Source organism: Choloepus didactylus, chromosome 22 (assembly GCF_015220235.1).
Source record: "Choloepus didactylus isolate mChoDid1 chromosome 22, mChoDid1.pri, whole genome shotgun sequence".
NCBI classification, from domain to species: domain Eukaryota; kingdom Metazoa; phylum Chordata; class Mammalia; order Pilosa; family Megalonychidae; genus Choloepus; species Choloepus didactylus.
The window spans coordinates 29,753,304-29,775,862 of record NC_051328.1 but is presented as its reverse complement, the minus strand read 5'-3'; the positions used below and the strand labels follow the sequence as shown (position 1 = coordinate 29,775,862).

Below are 22,559 nucleotides of genomic sequence, written 5' to 3'. Positions count from 1 at the left end.
ACTGAGCCCCAGGGAATGCTCACAATTAGGGGTTGGAAAGAGGCATGTTGAGGGAATTAAAGGAAACAGGAGGAGCGGTTGACAGTTAAAAGAAGTTGTGGAAGCCAAGGGAAGGGAAGTTTTAGTTGTGGAAGCCAAGGAAAGGGGAATTTTTAAAGAGGAGAAGATAATCACTAGGGTAAATAGAATGACACAGTGAATGCTAATGAGTAAGAAAAGAGCATGGTTTTTGGTAAAGACAGCAGTTTCTGTAGGACCTAGATTTCAGACTTTTTGAGACTACTTTTGGCTATTTGATGCTATTGACTATTGAGACTGTTTGAGAAGTTTGGTAGTGAAAAGACAATGAGAAATGGAAAGAAATCTAGAAAGGGGGGCATCCCTGCTAAGTAACAATTTTTTTCAAGATTAAGTAAATCTGTGCTAATTGAAAGGCAAAGAGAAAGGAACCAGTAGAGGGTGAGATATTGGAGAGGAAGAGGGTAAATATAAATGCTCATAAGGAAGGAACGGGGAGGCTCACATCAGCTTGGTGACAGAAAAAACAATATATACTTTTTTTAAGAACTTGAAGGCCAAAGTCCTTTTGAATTTCACAGACCTTACCAGTTCTCAAGGGAATTGCTACCTCAGGCTTATTTTATGATCCATAGTTAAGATTGCTCTTCCTTCTTCAAGGTAAAGAATGTTGTTTTTTTCACTTCTCACATTCCTTCCTCCTTCCTTTTCACTCTGAAGTTAAATTTAAACTAAATTATTAGAGATGTTTAGCCCTATTGGCCACAGTAATTGTGTAGCCACTTTCTAATTAGCTTCTGTAAAGAGCAGTACCTTGTATAGGCAGTTTCAGTAATGTAAACTGTTAGGATCCAAAGAGTGAACATTCTGGGTCCAGCTAGAAGTTTTTCATTAAATCATATAATGCATAAACTTCAGTGTGTCTTCTGTTTGTCTGTGCAGGAGCACCAGGCCTCTTGGGCCCTGAGTACATGATCCTTGCATAACTGTTACACAATGTGGTATTCCCAGCTCCTAGTCCAGTGCCTCCTATGTGCTCAATAAATACTTGATGAAAAAAGATAACTGTCTAATGGCTATGAATAATTAGAAATTTAGTTATTTTCAGTTCCCTTGTTACCAGCACAAACAAGGAATACCTGATTTTGTTTAGCTTGTTTTCAAAATTAGCATCTACCAGCAACAGACAAGTTATAAGATAGCCCTGAATTTAAGCCATCCATTTTTAAGCTTTTTATTTTGAAATAATTCCAGACTAAAGAAAAGTTCTAAAAATAGTACAAAGAATTTCCATATGCCATTCACTCACATTTCCTAAATGTTACCATTTTATTGTGTTTGCTTTATAGTTCTTATTCTCTCTTTGGCATATTATAGTTCATTATTAGTTTATTTTATTAACAGGGTGAGAATAAGTTGCAGGCATAGCACTCTAAAAAGCAAGGACATTTATTCTCCAACTAATACTAGTACATTTATTTCATTTCCTAAAAACAAAGATATTCTCCACCTAAGCTAGAACAATTATAAATATCAGGAAGTTAACATTGATATATTACTGTCCCATTAATGTCTGTTAGAGCAAAATAAATTCTCCGATCTAGACTCTAGTCTGGGACCACATTTAACATTTAATTATGTCTCTTAAGTCTCCTTTAATCTGGAAAAGCTCCTCAGGACTGTCTTTCATGATCTTGACATTTTTAAAGAGTACAGATCGTTTATTTTGTAGAATGTCCTTTAATTTGGGTTTGTCTGATTACTTTCTCTTGATTAATTTCAGAATATTCATTTTGGGAGGAATACTAAAAAATGATGCAGTTTTCCTTCTCAGTGCACTATAATGGCAGTTTCTGATTATTGGTGATGTTAACTTTGATCATGTGATTAAGATGGTACCTGCCCTGTTTCACCATTATAAAGTTAGCTATCTTCCCATTTGTAATTAGCAAGTAATTTGTATGGGAGATATTTTGAGACTATGTAAATATCTTGTTTCTCATCAAACTTCTCTCTGCTAATTTTTAGCATTCATTGATTATTCTTGCCTGAAACCATTATGATAGTTACTAAATGGTGTATCTAATTTCATCTTTCTTTCACATTTATTAGTTGGTATTCCAAAGTAAGATAGAGCTTTCCCTTCTTACCTATTTAGATCAGTATGGACTCATGGATTCCTTTTACAGTGGTACCCAGTACTCGACTGCTTGGAAACTCATCAAATTTGGTACTTGATTCATTTTTACTTGAAAATTTTGTCCCCATGCTCATTGCTTGTTTGGTATTCGATGACCAAGCTAGAACTTGTCGGTGTCAGTTGCCTCATGACTTGCTACCCTTTCCAGCCAAAACAAAGGGTCACGCATTAGTCACGTGGTACCTCTTGCCCAGTGCACAACCCCTTGTGGTCTTATTTTAGCTTCTGTGGTCATTTTGTGTATTTTTACGCTTTTTTTCTCATCAGGGGTCCTAGGAAAATCAGCAGTGATAGCACTGAGCAGAAAAGAAAATTACTTTGCACCACCATTGAACAACAACAAAAAAGAAATAATAGGCAAATACCCAAGCTGGTATTCGCATTACTGGATCTTTCTAGGGAATTCAGTATGCCTAGAATAATGATCTCCACCATCATTAAGAATAAAGAAGCGATAAAAAGGAGTTAAAGTAGTAAAAAAGCAGCGTTCCCAAACACTCGAGGAAGTTGAGAAGCTGTTATTAATTTGGGTAAACAAGAAGCAGTTAGTGGGGTGACAGTGTATCTGAAGCCATGATATATGAAAAAGCAAAAGTGTTGCATGCTGATCTTTTTTTTTTTTAATGCAGTTTTATTGAGATATATTCATATACCCTACAGTCATCCACAGTGTACAATTAATTCACAGTACCATCATATAGTTGTGCATTCATCATCAGAATGAACTTTTGAACATTTTTCTTACTAAATAAATAAATAAAAGTAAAAGTAAAAAAGAACACCCAAAACATTCCATCCCCCTATCCCACCCTATTTTTCATTTGGTTTTTGCCCCCATTTTTCTAGATGTCCATTCCTTCTGCCTCTTCAAATCTGCTGTTGTATGTCTCTGTTGTGTTTTTCATCTTTTGTATTGTGCCTTTCATTTCCCTAAGTTCTGCCAATTGTTTTTTCAAACTTTCAGGTTCTTATTTATGTTTGCCCAATGTCTTCTTTATATTCTTCATCTCTTCTGCCATATGTTCCCTCAATTCATTGATTTGATTTTTTGAATTGATTTAGGTGGTTGGTTTGATTGATAATTAGTTGTTTCAATTCCTGTATCTCATTTGAAGTTTGTTCTTTGGGCCATAGCTTCATTTTTCCTAGTGTGATTTGTAATTTTTTGTTGTCTATGCATCTGGTTTCCTTGATTACCCCAATCAGATTTTCCCAGACCAGACGGGTCCAGGTCTCAGGAGGAGTCTATATTCAGTATCAGGTTTCTAGTTCTATGCCACGATCTTAGGCATTCCACCCATTCCAGACTGGTATATGATGTGAGTCCAGTCACGGATGTCCCCCAGCAGTTGTTCCAGACTATTTATCAGTTGTTCTTTGCTACTTACTAGCTGCTCTAGAGTACTAACTAAATTCCACACCTTTCATTCTGCCATCTTGCCCCACCTGTAGGCATAATTTTTAAATTTAAGTCAGTGGTTCTAAATGCTGGTAGGACGTAGGGTGATTTTAAGAGTATTAACGCCCAGAGTCTATCTCAGATGAATGAAATTAGAATTTGTGGGATGGAGTGGTGGCATTGAGATTTTTTTAATCCATTAAGGTACTATTGTTGTTATATTACACATGCAATATTTATATAAGTTTACCCACATATTTAGCACTTTCTCTAATCCTCATACCTTCTTGCACCTCAGATCTTCCATTTGGGACCACTTTTCTTCTGCCTGCAATACATTCTTTAAAATTTCTTTTATGGGGGTTTTCTGGTAGCTGTCAAATTTTTTTTTTGTCTGGAAATGTCATTATTTTGCCTTATTCTTAAAGATACTTTTGCTGGGTGTATGTATTGGTCATCTGTTGCTGGATAACACACCATCCCAAAATTTAATGACAACCGTTTTTTTTGTCAGTGAATCTGTGGGTCAACAGTTTGGTCAAGGATCAGTGGAATGGCTTGTTTCTGGTCTACATGGTGTTATCTTGGCTCCTTCCTTTTTCTGCAGTCACTTTGCAGGCCAGCTAGGGATTGGACAGTTCCAGATGGCCTCACATACATGTCTACTAGTTTACTGGGGTTAGTGGCTACTGGCCAACATGTCCCTCATTATCCAGCCAGCTAGCCCAAACTCCTTCACGTGGTACCTGGATTCAAAAAGTAATAACTTGCAGGCTCAAATGTACAAGCACTTTTCTAGTCTCTGCAGTCATATTCGCTAATGTCTCATTGACCACAGGAAGTCAGGTGGCCAAGTCCGGATTCAAAATGGAATAATTAAGCTCCATTTCTTGGTGTGAAGAATGACAGTGTCACATTGAAACAGGTGTGCATAAAGAGATCAGAGGAATTTGTGGCCTTTAAAAAAACTATCAGTGTGGGTTGCTCAACTGGCCCTACTTAGGGTTTTCAGGAAACGTGGAAGCGGTGGCAGTAGTTGGAGTCGGAGGACTCTTGCGATAGTCTCCTGGTATCTGATTGGAGACAGGAGGTTGCCACTGGAATCATCTTCCTCTTCGCTGCTACTCTCCTTCCCTTCTCCCTTATCCCCCAATGTCTTACATCACTCCCCAGGAGATGAAATGTATTCTGCATTGGAGTCCCTCTTGGTCAGGTCCCCAGCATGAACGTTTCCTACAGGACCTGGTAGCTAAGGCAGTGTCAGGAATATTACAGGCATTGCTCAATGGTCTGGAGCAGTGTAGTGTGTCTGGGGCAAACTGACCATCTTGTATCTTTGAGTGCCAGCTACGGCTTTGAGATCAGTGGTTTCGAGGTTGGGCTGAGCAGGAGTGCAATGAATTTGTCAAGCAACTGGAGGTCAGTGAACCAGAATTTGTGGCCAAGTTTTACCAAGCGGTGGCTACTACAGCTGGGAAGGACTGATAGGCATTAAAATCAAAGAGATGACAACCACAGCTGATGGAGTTGAGGCCATGACCCTACAATGGTATAATGAGAACTCAATTCAGATGTGCCACCTAAAGTTCTGAACATGGTAACCTGATCATTGGACTGAATTTGCTAACCAGCACAAGCATGGTTATTTTAAAGTTAATAGCTTATCAACTGAACTCCTATTGTACATGTTTTCCACCTAAGAAAATCTGGATCATCAGTGTGCTTCAGTGTGCAGCTTTCCAAGAGAGGTCAAACACCCAAGAATTTGATGGCTTCTTTGGCAGCGCTACCCAAAAAGAACCAAAGTATTGTTATGCAAGTTTTGCCCTGCCACTGTCTACGAGGGATATAAAGTAGAACCCTCCTATCCCAGAAAAAGAGAGAATAAGGGTAATAAAATGACATGTTTTTATAGTTTAGCTTCATCCAGATGGCTGGTTTCATCACCCATAAACCAGATTCTGGTATAACTATGTGACAGCCCAACCACTAGCTTTCCCGGTGATGATTTAGTAAAATTATGGAAAAATGAGGAGAGTAAGATAGTTACATCCTCCTCTACTAATATTTGTTTGAATTTGAATAGCAATGACTTTTTTTCTAAAGCATATGTGATATCCTTGGTATTCTTATACTCTTACTTTGGTCTACAGTAATATATAAACACTCTACAGATTGGGGGTATATTTTTTTTTTTGTACAAAAAAAAAAAAAAGAAATGGATTTTCAGAAACAAAACAAAAACCCCATCACAGTACAGAATTTTAGGTTGGAATTTTTCTTTCAGTTCATTGACTTCATCATTTCACCGTCTTTTGGCTTTCAGTGTTGCTTATGTCTCTGGCGTCTTTTAAGATTTTCTACCTTTGTGTTTTATAGTTCACTATGATTTATCTAAGTATAAATTTATTTTCATTTGTCCAGTTTGGGCTTTGTTGCATGTCTTGAATCTTTTCTAGGAAATTCTTAGCCATTGTCTCTTGAAATATTGTCCGTCTGATTCTCTTTCTCTTCTTCTTATGGAACTTCAATTAAGTTAAGATTTCAATTAATATTTCTAGCTGGTTTTCCATGTCTCTTAACTCTGTTCTTCATGTTACATTCTGGATAATTTCTTTTGACTTTCCCTCCAGTTTACTAATTTCTCTTCGATTGTCCAGCTGCTTAACTGTTATACTTTTTAAAAATGGAATTACCGTATTTTTCTCTTTTTTCTTTTTATATGAAGATAATATTTACATGCAGTAAAATTTGTGCTTTTTTGTGTGTGCAATCTATGAGTTTTAAGACATGCATAGATTTGTTCCATATGTCTGTTCTTTCACCAATATTAACACTGTTTTCATTGTTGTTCCTTTATAGCATGTCTTGAAATTAGGTAGTATGCATGAATCTTCCAGATATATTCTCTTTCAAAATTGTTTGGCTACATCACTTCCCAGTTTTTGTTTTTTAGTTTCCTTTTTGAGAAATACTATTTATTCTTTCTTAAAAGTCTTTCAAAGAACAAAAGGAAAATTACGTATGTGGCTCATATTATGTTTCTATTGGACAGCACTGGTCTCTACTCCAATGATGATTATGAAATTGTTGTAGAAGCAGTATGCAGACTGAGTCTTCAGATGACAGTATCCTAGATAAATTTCCTCAAACTCAAAATTCAGTGGATGAACAAATTATTTCTAAGGATAGAAATGAAATATGGAATTCTCATCCAGTTTTTTTTTTTTTTTTTTACTAGACATGTCTACATTTTATTTTCTCTTTAGGTGATTTTTTTTTGGAAAATTACATTTTCAAAGAGTCAGCCCTTGCAAACAGTGAATCTTTCAAAAAATAAAATACTGTTTCTAGATTCTCAAAACTCACAAAACCAAATGGGTTTAAACGTCTGTTGTCATCCAAAAGTATCAAGCTCACGTGTCAGTTTCACATCACAGGGAATAATTTATAACTAGTTTTAGTAGGCAAATTCCAATTCTAAACATTACTAGAGACCACTACTATTATTCTCAACTGTGTTGACAACTGTCTTATTGCTGAATTGTACATGGTAACTTTTCTTTGGTAACTTTTTATACTATCAATTAACACAACTGGACAGCTATAAAGGTTTGGATTAACTTGGTGTTTCAAATTTTTCAAAACTTTGTTATAATTATTTAAATGTAATTTCTAATAGATGTTAGAATAGGAAAGCCTTCAAACATGCCTAATGTAATATAATGACAACAACAACAACAAAAAACTGCTAGATAATCACTACAAAAAGCCTTTCAGTTCTGTGTTCAAGAGTATAATTTAACTCAAAAACCAGTGAACACAGTACATTAGCTCCAATCCCCTATCAGATCTGTGATAAAGGACAAAAAAAAAATAAATGGAAGAACTAACAACATCTAGGCATCTGTCAATTCTTATGGAAGGCTGTTTCCTATGAGTTCAAAATGACCTAAAATTAGCCAAAATATGATGTGAATTCTTACTACAATATCTCATAAACTAGTACTTAAATCAAAAAATACTGAGGGCTTATTAACTTGTAAATTGTTGTTCCATTGAATAAGCCTATTTTGGAGGCTTCGCACAATATTATGAAGACATTTAGACAGGAAGCTCAGGTCAAGATATATCTAAGAAATCTTTTCTATATATAACAAAATCACCAATTTAAATTATAAATGGCTTCCACTAAACATTAGCACTCCAAAATTCATATAAAGTAAATTAAAATAAGTATGGCAGAAAGTGCACCCTGAAGCATGTTCACAACACATATGAAGGCTATTCAGCAAAATCTGAAATAGGCATATATGCAAACATTTTTATGCAAGCTTTTATGAATAAGATATAAGAAATGATTCATTCAGATAATTTTATGTACAGCTTGTATACAATTTAAAATAAGTACAACTGAAAACACTTCTATGTAAAAGCCACAATAGTTAAATCAAATGCCACATAACAGTCTTACAAACTGGTCTCTCTTGAGAGTTCTTAAGAGAATTAATGAGTATTGTTATTCTAAGAAATGCCCTCTTCTTGATCAATTATTTCTGTTTTAACTGAAAACACATCTGCCAACATATGTTTTGGAATTTCTGAACCTCTGACTTTTAAGGCATAACAAGCATTCTCCACTTTGGCTAGACTTTGCTTCAACGTATACAGCTTCTTAGAAACCTCATAAGGTCCAGTGTTGCCAATAAATGAAAACCCATCATAAACCTGACGTAAAAACTGGCTCACTTCAAAGGGGGTATCAATGTCCCCATTCCCCACACTGTTAATACACATCCGCATCAATTCTCCAGTTAAATCAGCCACTCCCAGAAGATAATCAACAGGTGTTACTTTCAGGCTCCATGTATCAAACTGCTTATCCTGTCCATCAGAGGAGGGGGTCTTATTTTCTTTCCCATTGTTATCCGTTGTAAACACTAGTTGTTTATTAATTTCATCCATACTAATTAATGATCGTGTTTTGATAAAGTGTTGAAAAGAGACAGCCTCCACATATTCCTGCAGTCCTGTAGTAATGGCTCGATGAAACTGATGCATGTCTTCTCCTGATAGCTCTTGCGCTACCTGCAGTATCTTTTGTCTGACACCATCCAACTTAATTTCTGACTCAGTCAATATTTCTTCCATCTCAGGAGCACTCGTAATCCTATGGAGAAGGAAAATTGTCCTTTTACTTTCAACAGTTATATCCCGACTAAGTTTCACAAGTCTCTCATATTTGTCATGCCTTGCATCAAGTTCCTGCTGAAATGATTTGAAGGCCAACATCACAGGTGAAGATGAATTAACATCCTTCCCTTCTCTCCTTTGGTTATGTGGAAAATTCTCATGCTTCCTTTTCCTGAACCCTCCTGATCCTTCTTTGCTGCTCATGTCTTCTCAGCCTACGGTAAGATGAGCGGAGACTGAGGGTCTTGGAGACAGCTGGAGTACACAGGATGCCGGCCTTAGGCGGCAAACCAGTCTCTGAAAGCTCTCATCCAGTTTTAGTTATTCAGCAGGAAAGGTCTTCATTGTGCAATATTTTGTGACAGAGAATCTGGAATATCTAATTTTGACAGTGTTTTCACATCTTTTATGATGCTTGTGCCCCAACATTTACTTGACAGGTGGACAAATGCTGAATGCAAATGTGTATGTAAAGGTAACTAGAAGGAAACAGAGTTGATGTAGAAATGAAAAAATTATTTGATTTATTTTTTTGATTGGTTTTTAGTAATATAATTGTGCCTAAGAGCCTCCTCCCAAATGCCTCTTTGTTGCTCAGATGTGGCCCTCTCTCTCTAGCTAAGCCAACTTGAAAGGTGAAATCACTGCCGTCCCCATTACGTGGGATCAGACACCCAGGGGAGTGAATCTCCCTGCAACGTGGAATATGACTCCCGGGGAGGAATGTAGACCTGGCATCGTGGGATGGAGAACATCTTCTTGACCAAAAGGGGTATGTGAAAGGAAATGAAATAAGCTTCAGTGGCAGAGAGATTCCAAAAGGAGCCGAGAGGTCACTCTGGTGGGCACTCTTACGCACACTTTAGACAACCCTCTTTAGGTTCTAAAGAATTGGGGTAGCTGGTGGATACCTGAAACTATCAAACTACAACCCAGAACCCATGAATCTCGAAGACAATTGTATAGAAATGTAGCTTATGAGGGGTGACAGTGGGATTGGGAAAGCCATAAGGACCGCACTCCACTTTGTCTAGTTTATGGCTGAATGAGTAGAAAAATAGGGGAAGGAAACAAACAAACAAACAGACAAAGGTACCCAGTGTTCTTTTTTACTTCAATTGCTCTTTTTCACTTTAATTATTATTCTTGTTATTTTTGTGTGTGTGCTAATGAAGGTGTCAGGGATTGACTTAGGTGATGAATGTACAGCTATGTGGTGGTACTATGAACAATCGAATGTACGATTTGTTTTGTATGACTGCGTGGTGTGTGAACATATCTCAATAAAATGAAGATAAAAAAATGAAGGTGTTTTGTGATTATGGAGTAAAGAAGAGGTAGCTCTTATTTCAGCAAATTATGAGCTGTTAGAATTTTCAAAAGTATTTCACTTTGATGATACAAGTGAAAGAAGAACCAGAAGTAAAGATAAGCCGGAACATATCAGAGATGTGTGAAATCTGGAATCAATATTTACAAGGTAAATATGTTCCATGTTTATGAATGATAGTTGATAAGCAGCTGGACATTGCCCATTTTAGGTAAACATTCTTCAAAAGCAGGAAAATATGGAATAAATATTTGGGTTTACTATGTTTAAATGTATGTTGAGTACGAATAAAATTTTTCACTATCACTTTATTCTACTGTAAATTATTCATAAAATAACTTAATATAAAAATAAATGGTAAACAGTGATTATAATTTTTCTTAGTATACTGAGGGATTATTTTATCATCTCTGATAATTCCAATCCCTGGAGTCTTTAGAGCTCTCTGTCTTTTCTGGTGATTCTCACTCATGATGTCTTGTTTCATATATGTTTATTGTCTTTGAGACAATATGTTCATTGTCTTTGAAAATTATTTGTAGAAATTATTTGGGGCCTAGGATGAATGTGCTGTTTTCCAGTTTGATTTGCTTCTGCCAGGCAACTCAGACTACTACTAGTCTGAGATCACCTTCAGTCAGTTTCACGGTCTGAGGTTTTCTGAAACACCTAGACAGTTTAAATCAGTACTCAAATCTGTGCAAGCACTGGTTTAAGTATAGTTCACCTTTGCTTGTCCTGTTGAGATTCCTGCTTAAATCAGGGAGCATCTCTTATTAGGTTTCCAAATAGGAGTGCTCAGAAGCCACTTTTTCCTTGAAGGCACCTGTGGAACCCATCAAAATGGACCTCCCTGGCTTGGTAGTATCTTACGTATTATTAGCTGTATGTTGCTTTCAGAAAGATTTGTATTTTCTGATATTTTTAGTTGGTTATAATTTGAGGGTTGTCCCAAATAATGTAACCCACTATTACCAGATCTATTTAACAAAAGAAAAAACTTCTCTGTTAATTAACATGTACACTAGGTTTAAGATCCCATTGACTAAGCACTTTGCAAATAGGAGATAAATGTAGAACTATAGAAATTAAATAGATGGGAAGGCACATGTTAGGAGATAGAAACTATAATCTAGTGTTCATTTCCATTTACACACATACACACACACACACACACACACACACACCACCCAAAAGCTTGCTTTTTTTTCAGTTAATTAAAAGATGAAACAAAATATTTTTTATTTTTGAAGCTGGTAACATGTCTTTGAATGCTCAAATGTGTTTGGAACTGTAAGAAGTTGAGTGTTTAGCAAGTCTTGGTAGATACGTGATTACCAAAGCATTTCTTGATAGCTGCTATAGTGCCTGGATAACAGATCACCCACCCCATGCTCATGAGTTTTGACATACCTGGTGGAAATATATGGTTTAAACTCTTTTATCAAACTTATTTTGAACATAGTTGAATCTAATAATTTGTATTTTAAAGTTCTAGTTTTTTGTTTTGTTTTGTTTTAATGGTGAGCTACTTTTCATATATGTGACAAAGCAGCTGTAATATCACATTCTCTGGCCTAAGATAAAGTCCAAAGGTGAGATATAAAAGGCTTTTATCTAATTATTTTGTTCCCTAAAGAATTTTTTCCTTCCACTAAAAACAGACAAACAAAAAACTCTTAGTTGGTTATTTTCTGTTCTCCTTTTCCACTTTGGTAGCTGGGGAAGTGACAAACTGTTTTCTTAACAGTATAATAACCTTGCTTGCCACTTCTGTTTAGCAATCTGGTTTATTGTTACTTTGGACTACCCAAGTTAGGAATTAAGATATTTAACTATTATAGGATGATTAAATATTAACTTACTTAGAATAAGATGTTAATGTGATTCTTGGTGTTGGAGTCAGTTGTCTCAAATTCAGTGTGTCTTTTCTTGAACAGCAAAACAAATGCTTTACAGCAGTGTGTCATAAAACATGATAGAAGGTGAATCAAATTGGTGTGATTGGTGAATGGATGCTTAACAGCTGGTGCATGGTACTTTTATTCCCTCTCTTATTGAATCTTGTAATTGATAAAGGCAAAAGAAGGAATAAATAAATAAATGTAGTAGTGCTGTAAGGAATGAAATTTTAGTCCTCTATGTAATTTGACAACTGTATATGCCTTGTAACATGTTCATACATACTACTGCATTTTTAATGTATTGATATCAATACTTATGTGTACATTTTGCACAATGAATTATGTCTGGGATAATTGTCAGCTGACATAGTCGTTTTAAAAGTCATGCTGGAGTTATTCCAAGCATTGAATCATTTAGATTGGTCTGAATTGAAAAATTGAGCATGTTAATATTTACCAGGTTCTAAACATCTATCACATTTTCACATCAGTGATCTAACCCCATTGTTATGAAAAAAAAAATGAGCAAGTTCTCTTTCTGTATTTCTCTTTTTGTTTAATATACTTCTTTGTTTTCTTCCTTGGCTCTTAATGCCCTTTTTGTAGTTGTAACAGCAACTATTATAAACCAACAGCCACAAAGTTATATTTTTTAAGTTTGTTTTCAGACATCTATTTCCTTATTTTATTTTTATTTTTTCTTTATTAGAGAAATTGTGGGTTTACAGAACAATCTGTGCTGGTTTGAATGTATTATTTCCCCCAGAAGAAGCCATATTCTTTGATGCAGTCTTGTGGGGCAGACATATTAGTGGGGATTAAGTTGGAATGTTTGGATTAGGTTGTTTGCTTGGAAATGCGCCCCACCCAACTGTAGGTGATAACTGAGGAGATATTTCCATGGAGGCGTGGCCCCACCCATTCAGGGTGAGCCTTGATCAGTGGAGCCATATAAATAAGCTGAGGGGCAGAGGGAACTCAGTGCAGCTGTGAGTGACATTTTGAAGAGGAGCTACAGCCAAGAGGGACACTTTGAAGAAAGGACAGGAGCTGTAGATGAAAGACAGATTGAAGATGGCCGTTGAAAGCAGACTCATGCTCTGGAGAAGCTGAGAGAGGACAAATACCCCAAGTGCAACTAAGAGTGACATTTTTGAGGAAATGCAGCCTAGAGAGGAACATCCTAGAAGAAAGCCATTTTGAAACCAGAACTTTGGAGCAGACGCCAGCCACATGCCTTCCCAGCTAACAGAGGTTTTCCGGACACCATTGACCATCCTCCAGTGAAGGTACCAGATTGCTGATATGTTACCTTGGACACTTTATGGCCTTAAGACTGTAACTGTATAACCAAATAAACCCCCTTTTATAAAAGCCAATCCGGGGGCAAGATGGCGGAGTGGTGAGGAGCAGAATTTCGTCTCTCCCCTAGAGCAGCTGGCAATTACCCAAGAACTATATGAAACAGTGTTTTCGGGGTCTCCAGTAACCAGTCACACATTGGACACAAGTTTGGAATTGGAGGAAAAGCTGAGATCGCAGCAAACACTGTAAGTTCCCCGGACCAGGGGTCTGGCGCCCCTCCCCACCCAGACCTCACAGACTGTCTTGCTGCCTGCTCCCTGAAAGGAGGGGAAAAAAAAACAACCAAAAAACAGCAATCTGCTGAGGGCAAGAAGAGAGGCTCAACCCAGCCTCAACTGCAGAATTAATTAACAAATTGATTAACTAACTTTGGGAGCTGGGGTGCTAAAGAAGGGCTGGGATCCAAGAAGTGGGGGCACGTAAAAGCGGGCACCCATTCCCAGACTCCAAAAAAGCCATTTTTTTTTCCCCTTACATTTCCTCCCTTCTGGCTTCTCACTGATCCCTTATCTTTTTGCATTTCAGTAGCCCCCGGCAGGGGTGGAACTGAAGCGGTTGGAGAGTAATTATCAGACAATAGCCCAAAGCATATCTTTAAATGCTCTATTCTAACACTGACAAAACTTCCAGGCTGGGGAAAGACATTTAAAAGAGACTCTTTTTTCTTTTTTTTTTTCCTTTTTTTTTTAAATCTAAAAGTAATATATGTGGTTATTTTCTATCGGAAAGACCAGGTTGAGGGACTAGGCTGGGCTTGAGAGGAGACAGAGTACCCACAGTGTCTTTGAATTCCGTATTCACTACTGAAGGCCTCCACCCCCGTCTTTAATTGGCAACTCAGGCTGACCAAGGAATCTACCTGGAGAGGCCTCAAAGAGGAGAGAGGAGAAGGGAATAGTGCCCCTGAGAGACAACTGGAGTTCTGAGGATTGAGAGAGTGGAGGGAGGCCCAGCTCAACTGGCAGTCCTCCTTCTGGGAATTTATACCTGAGGGGCTGGAATTCAGATTCCGGCTTCAGTCAGCCATGCCCCTGACAGGATCAGAGTCACCAGGAGAACTAAAGGCTCCATACCTCCTTACACTGGTGGGGGAGCTGAAGGCTGGCCAGCGCCACCTGCTGGACAGGAGAGGAAAAGCACCAATTGTAAAGGCCTCATAGGAGGGTCTCATTCTCAGGAAAACTCCATACCCTCCCAATGAGACCTGGGCCTCACTAGACTGGGAAAATCTGACTAGGGTCGACCATATCTGAGGAGACCCACTCACAAAAAGGTTACATAGAGGCAGAGCGAGAAACAGAAAAAACAAGAGGGGAAAAATTCTGATCAACTAAATAGAACCTAAGTTAGAGGTCTAGAATAAGTTGAACTGAATAACAGAGGCCAGAAAACAAAGCCAACCAACAAGAAAACCACTAGGTAAAAGACAGAAAACAAGCTCCAAAATAAACTAATCAAGAGAATCAGATGCCTAGACAACTTAAGATAACAAGCCATACCAGGAAACACGAAAACATGGACCAGCCAAAGGAACAAACTAATAGCTCAGCTGAGACACAGGAGTGGAGGCAACTAATGCTAAATAAATTTGATGAAATGAAGGAAGATATAGCAAAAGAGCTGAAGGATATAAAGAAGACACTGGATGACCATAAAGAAGAATTCATAAACTTAAAAAAACAAACAGCAGAACTCATGGGAATGAAGGCCACAGTAGAGGAGATGAAGAACACAATGGAGGGACACAACAGTGGATTTGAACAGGCAGAAGAAAGGATCAGTGAACTGGAAGACAGGTCATTCGAATTCATACACACAAAAGAACAGATGGTGAAAAAAATGGAAAAATATGAGCAGGGTCTTAGGGAGCTGAGTGACAACATGAAATGCACAAATATACATGTTATGGGTATCCCAGAAGGAGAAGAGAGGGGAAAAGGGGCAGAAAGAGTAATAGAAGACATATTCACTGAAAATTTCCCAACTCTTATAAAAGACAGAAAATTAGAGATTCAAGAAGTACAATGTACCCCAAATAGAATAGATCCCAGTAGACCTACTCCAAGACAGTTACTGGTCAGATTGTCCAATGTCAAAGACAAAGAGAGGATTCTGAAAGCAGCAAGAGAAAAGCAATCCATCACATACAAGGGAAAGTCAATAAGACTATGTACAGATTTCTCTGCAGAAACCATGGAGGCAAGAAGACAGTGGCATGATATATTTAAGATACTGAAAGAGAAAAACTGCCAGCCAAGAATTCTATATCCAGCAAAACTTTCCTTCAAAAATGAGGGAGAGATTAAAACATTTTCAGACAAACAGACACTGAGAGAGTTTGTGAATAAGAGACCGGCACTACAAGAAATACTAAAGGGAGTGCTACAGGCTGATAGGAAAAGACAGGAGAGAGAGAGTTGGAGAAGAGTGCAGAAATGAAGATTATCAGGAAAGGTAAAAGGAGAGTAAAAAATAAGATATGACATATAAATTCCAAAAAACAAAATGGTAGTAGAAAGTACTGCCCTTACAGTAATAACACTAAATTTAAATGGATTAAACTCCCCAATAAAAAGACACAGACTGGCAGAATGGATTAAAAAAACAGGACCCATCTATATGCTGTCTACAAGAAACTCACTTTAAACACAAGGACAAACATAGACTGAAAGTGAAAGGTTGGAAAAAGATATTTCATGCAAACAACAGCCAGAAAAAATCGGGAGTAGCTATATTAATATCAGACAAGTTAGACTTCAAAAGCAAAACAATTAAAAGAGACAAAGAAGGATACTATTTATTAATAAAAGGGTCAATTCATCAAGAAAACATAACAGTCATAAATATTTATGCACCAAACCAGAATGCCCCAAAATTCATGAGGCAAACACTGCGATCACTGAAAGGAGAAATAGATACCTCTGCAATAATAGTTGGAGACTTCAATACACCACTCTCATCAATGGATAGAACATCTAGACAGAGGATCACTAAAGAAACAGAGATGTTGAATTGTATGATAAATGAACTAGACTTGACAGACATTTATAGAACACTACATCCAACAACAGTAGGATATACTTTTTTCTCAAGTGCTCATGGAACATTCTCTAGGATAGACCACATGTTGGGTCACAAAGCAAGTCTCAACAAATTTAAAAATATTGATATTATACAAAACACTTTCTCAGACCACAATGGAATGAAGTTGGAAATAAATAAAAGGCAGAAGGTCATAAAATTCACAAACATATGGAGGCTAAACAACACCCTCTTAGAAAACCAGTGGGTAAAGGAAGAAATTACAAGAGAAATTAGTAAATACCTCGAGGCAAATGACAATGAAAACCCAACTTATCAAAACTTATGGGATGCAGCAAAGGTGGTGGTGAGAGTGAAATTTATTGCCCTAAATGCCTATATTAAAAGAGAAGAGAGAGCAAAAATTGAAGAGTTAACTGCTCACCTGGAGGAATTAGAGAAAGAACAGCAAACTAACCCCAAAGCAAGCAGAAGGGAAGAAATAACAAACATTAGAGCAGAAATAAATGCAATTGATAACAGGAAAACAATAGAGAGAATCAACAAAACCAGAAGTTGGTTCTTTGAGAAAATCAATAAAATCGATGGACCACTGGCTAGGCTAACAAAAAAAAAGAGAGAGCAGATGCAAATAAATGCAATCAGAAATGGGAAAGGAAATATAACTACCGACCCTGCAGAAATTAAGGAGATAATGAGAAGATACTATGAGCAACTATATGCTAATAAACTAGACAACTTACATGAAATGGACAACTTCCTAGAAAAGCATAAACAACCAACATTAACTCAAGAAGAAATAGATGACCTCAACAAACCAATCACAAGTAAAGAGATTGAGTCAGTCATCAAAAAGCTCCCAAAAAGGAAAAGCCCAGGACCAGATGGTTTCACATGTGAATTCTACCAAGCATTCAAGAACAAATTAGTACCAATCCTGCTCGATCTCTTCAAAAAAATTGAAGAAGAGGGAAAGCTACCTAACTCTTTCTATGAAGCCATCATCACCCTAATACCAAAACCAGGCAAACATACTACAAAAAAAGAAAATTATAGACCAATTTCTTTAATGAATATAGACGCAAAAATCCTCAACAAAATACTCGCAAATCGAAACCAGCAGCACATTAAAAGAATTATACACCACGACCAGGTGGGATTTATTCCAGGTATGCAAGGCTGGTTCAACACAAGAAAATCAATTAATGTAATACACCACATCAATAAATCAAAGCAGAAGAACCACATGATCATCTCGATTGATGCAGAAAAGGCATTTGACAAAATTCAACATCCTTTCCTGATGAAAACACTTCAAAGGATAGGAATAGAAGGGAACTTTTTCAATATGATAAAGGCAATATATGAAAAACCCACAGCTAACATCACACTCAATGGGGAGAGACTGAAAGCTTTTCCTCTAAGATCAGGAACAAGACAGGGATGCCCACTATCACCATTGCTATTCAACATTGTGCTGGAAGTTCTGGCTAGAGCAATTAGGCAAGAAAAAGAAATAAAAGGCATCCAAATTGGAGAGGAAGAAGTAAAACTTTCACTATTTGCAGATGACATGATTCTATATGTAGGAAATCCAGAAAAATCTACAGCAAAGCTACTAGAACTAGTCAATGAATACAGCAAAGTAGCAGGCTACAAGATCAACACACAAAAATCTGTAGTGTTCCTATACACAAGTAATGTGCAACAAGAGGAGGAAATCAAGAAAAAAATCCCATTTACAATAGCAACCAAAAGAATCAAGTATTTAGGAATAAACTTAACCAAGGACACAAAAGACCTTTACATAGAACACTATAAGAAACTGCTAAAAGAAATTGAACAAGACCTGAAAAAATGGAAGAACATACCATGTTCATGGATTGGAAGACTAAATATAGTTAAGATGGCAATTTTACCTAAACTGATTTACAGATTCAATGCAATACCAATTCAAATCCCAACAACTTACTTTACAGAAATAGAAAAACCAATAACTAAATTTATTTGGAAGGGTAAGGTGCCCCGAATAGCCAAAAATGTCTTGAGAAAGAGGAGTGAAGTGGGAGGTCTCACACTACCTGACTTTGAAGCATATTACAAAGCTACGGTGCTCAAAACAGCATGGTACTGGCATAAGGACAGATATACTGATCAATGGAATCGAATTGAGTGTTCAGAAGTAGACCCTCACATCTATGGACAACTGATCTTTGATAAGTCAGTGAAGCCAAAGCAACTGGGAAAGAGCAGCCTGTTCAATAAATGGTGTTTGGAGAACTGGATATCCATTTCCAAAAGAATGAAAGAGGATGTCCATCTCACACCTTATACCAAAATTAATTCAAAGTGGATCAAAGACCTAAACATTAGCACCAAGGCCATAAAACTCTTAGAAGAAAATGTAGGGCAATATCTTAAAGATCTTTTGAAAGGAGGTGGTTTCTTAGACCTCACACCCAAGGCACGAGCAACCAAAGAACAAATAGACAAATGGGATCTCCTCAAAATTAAACACTTTTGTACATCAAAGGACTTTGTCAGAAAAGTCAAAAGACAACCTACACAATGGGAGATGATATTTGGAAACCACATATCAGATAAGGGTTTAATATCCCGAATATATAAAGGAATCCTGCATCTCAATACCAGAAAGACAAACAATCCAATTAAAAAATGGGCAAAAGACATGAACAGACATTTTTCTGAAGAGGAAATACAAATGGCTCAAAAGCATATGAAAAAATGCTCAACTTCACTGGCTATTAAGGAAATGCAAATCAAAACCACAATGAGATATCATTTCACACCTACCAGAATGGCCATTATCCAAAAAAACAGAAAATGACAAGTGCTGGAGAGGATGTGGAGAAAGAGGCACACTTATTCATTGTTGGTGGGAATGTAGATTGGTACAGCCACTCTGGAAGACAGTATGGAGGTTCCTCAGGAAGCTAAATATAGATTTGCCATATGACCCAGCTATTCCATTGCTGGGTATATACTCAGAGGAACTGAAACTTAAGACACAAACAGACATTTGTAAACCAATGTTTATTGCAGCATTATTCACAATTGCCAAGAGATGGAAAAAGCCCAAATGCCCATCAAAGGACGAGTGGATAAACAAACTGTGGTATATACACATGATGGAATATTATGCAGCTGTAAGACAGAACAAAGACATGGATCATGTAATAATGTGGATGAACCTTGAGGACATTATGTTGAGTGAAGTTAGCCAGAAACAAAAGGACAGATTCTGTATGGCCTCACTAATATGAACAGACATTAATGAACAAACTTTGGGAGTTAAAAGCTGACAACACAGGTGACCAAGAGATAGAAAGAGGGCAGAGATCAGCCATCTGATGCTGAAGGAGTACAGAATGTTTAGGATTGATTGCATAGATCCAGAAATAGATAGCATAATACTGCGTGATGGTAGCACGGTATTGTAAGTACACTGAACAAAGATGTCTGTGAGTAAAGCTGAAAGAGGTAGGATAGGAGAATGTATGACACCAGAGGTAAAGATAGATGATAAAGACTGGGACTGTATAACGTGGCAAAAACTGGAGTGGCCAATGACTGTTACTAAATATACAAATATAAAAATGTTTTTGCATGTGGGAAAGCAAATGAATGTCAACCATGTAGAAATTTGAAAAAGGGATGGTATACAGGAAAAAACATAATCAAAGCAAACTGGAGTCTATGGTCAACAGTAACATTGTAATATACCTCCATTAAATGTAACAAAGGCAATACGCCAACGCTAAATGTATATGAGAAGGGGATATAGGGGAGTAATATGGGATTCTTGGTAGTGGTGTTATTTGCTGTCCTTAGTAGTGTATTGTATTGTATGACATGTTATTTTTCTTTTTATCATTTTTTCTTATTGCTAAAAAAAAAAAAAACAAAGAATTTTTCTTGTAGTAATCAGTATGTTCAAATGCTGATTGTGGTGATAAATGTACAACTTTATGATGATACCATGAACAACTGATTGTACACTGTGGATAAATGTATGGTATGTGAATATAACTCTATAAAATTGTAGGAAAATATATATATAGGAGTAAAAGTGTTGGAGAAAACATGGTGAGAGGGATGATGCCTCACCAATATGAACTAACTACAATGTATAAACTCAGAATTGAATCTTAGAACATAGCCTAACGTGGACACAATAATTGTAATAGTCCCTAGATTGTAAGCTCTTAAAGCAGTTAACTCTATCCCTGAATTGTAAGGCCTATCTCTAAACTTTGAGATGCTGATCCCCTAGTGTATGTTGTCACAAACATTGGGACTGGCGGTTTGATGTGCTGAGCCCTCGAGCATGGGACTTGCCCTTATGAAGCTCATTACCACAAAGGAGAGTCTAAAGTTGTATGTAATGGTGCCTAAGAGTCTCCCCCTGAGTACCTCTTTGTTGCTTAGATGTGGCCCTCTCTCTCTCTAACTGAGCCATCTCGACAGGTGAACTCGCTGCCCTCCCCCCTACGTGGGACCCAACTCCCAGGGGTGTAAATCTCCCTGGCAACGCAGAGTATGACTTCCGGGAATGAATGTGGACCTGGCATCGTGGGACTGAGAGTATGTTCTTGACCAAAAGGGGGATGCAAAATGAGACGAAATGGTTTCAGTGGCTGAGAGATTCCAAATGGAGTCGAGAGGTCACTCTGGTGGACATTCTTATGCACTATATAGATAACATCTCTTAGGCTTTAATGTATTGGAATAGCTAGAAGTAAATATCTGAAACTACCAGACTCCAACCTAGCAGTCTGGACTCCTGAAGACAATTATACAATAATGTAGATTACAAGGGGTGACAGTGTGATTGTGAAGACCTTGTGGATCACACCCCCTTTATCTAGTGTATGGATGAGTGGAGGAATGGGGATAAAAACTAAAGGACAAATGGGGTGGGATGGGGGGATGATTTGGGTGTTTTTTTTCACTTTTATTTTTTATTCTTGTTCTGGTTCTTTCTGATGTAAGGAAAATGTTCAGAGATAGATTGTGGTGACGAACGCATAACTATGTTATCATACTGTGGACAGTGGATTGTATATCATGGATGATTGTATGGTGTGTGAATGTATTTCAATAAAACTGAATTTAATAAAAAAAAAAAAAGCCAATCCATTTCTGGTGTTTTGCATTCCAGCAGCACTAGCAAACTAGAACACAATCATACATAAAATATAGGATTTCCATATTCCACCCCACCACCAACACCTTGTATTAGCGTGGAACATTTGTTACAATTGAGATAGCACATTTTTGTAATTGAACTATTAATTAAAATCCATGTATTTTAAAAAAAATTTTTATTCTCTTACCATGTATACAATCTAACCTTTCCCCATTTAATCATATTCAGGTGTGTATTTCAGTGCTATTAATTGTGTTCACAATGTTGTACTACCATCACCACCATCCATTACCATCATTCCAGATAAGAATCGTGTACATTAGAAGCCTCAACTTTCAATCCCTACTCCCACCCCAACCCCTAGTAACCTGTATTCTAGATACTGACCCTATGAGTTTGCATATTCTAATTGTTTCAAATCAGTGAGATCATACAATATGTTACCTTTCGTTTGTGGCTTATTTCACTCAACATGATGTCTTCAGGGTTCATCCATGTTGTCACGTGTATCAGAATTTCATTCGTTTTTATGGATGAATAATATTCCATTTTATGTATGTGCCACATTTTATTTATCCATTTATTGGTTGATGGACACTTGGGTTATGTCTGACTAATATTCCAGGTGAATAAGTCGGTGTTCTCCAGGGAAACAGAACCAACCGGAGATATCTGTAAAATTATGAAATTTTATAAAATTGTCTTATGCAACTATGGGGATGCATGAGTCCAAATTCCGTAGGGCATGTTGCAAGCTGGGAACTCCAATGAAAGTTTTCGATGAATTCCTCAGGAGAAGCTGACTGGCTGAAGTAGAGATGAAAATTTTCTCTTCTGACTGCTGAAATCACTTCTCCTTTTGGAGCCTTCAGCTGATTGAATGAGACATCTCTCATTGCTGAAGGCAATCTCCTCAGTTGATTGTAATCAGCCATAGA

The 22,559-nt window shown here is 37.2% G+C and overlaps 2 protein-coding genes across 4 annotated transcripts in view; one reads left to right on the top strand and one right to left on the bottom strand.

Moving 5' to 3' along the window:
• The window catches only part of GLG1 (golgi glycoprotein 1), a 216,890-nt gene that overhangs the window by 28,048 nt on the left and 166,283 nt on the right, over positions 1-22,559 (top strand). The window lies entirely within an intron of this gene.
• Positions 6,849-9,104, bottom strand: LOC119518987 (translin-associated protein X). The gene has a single exon (XM_037816457.1). It carries the CDS (start codon positions 9,012-9,014, stop codon positions 8,142-8,144), a length of 873 nt encoding a protein of 290 aa, XP_037672385.1. The 5' UTR covers positions 9,015-9,104; the 3' UTR covers positions 6,849-8,141.

Excerpts from the sequence above, each read along its gene's own strand:
- LOC119518987 (XM_037816457.1), bottom strand. The coding sequence starts at position 9,014 with ATGAGCAGCAAAGAAGGATCAGGAGGGTTCAGGAAAAGGAAGCATGAG.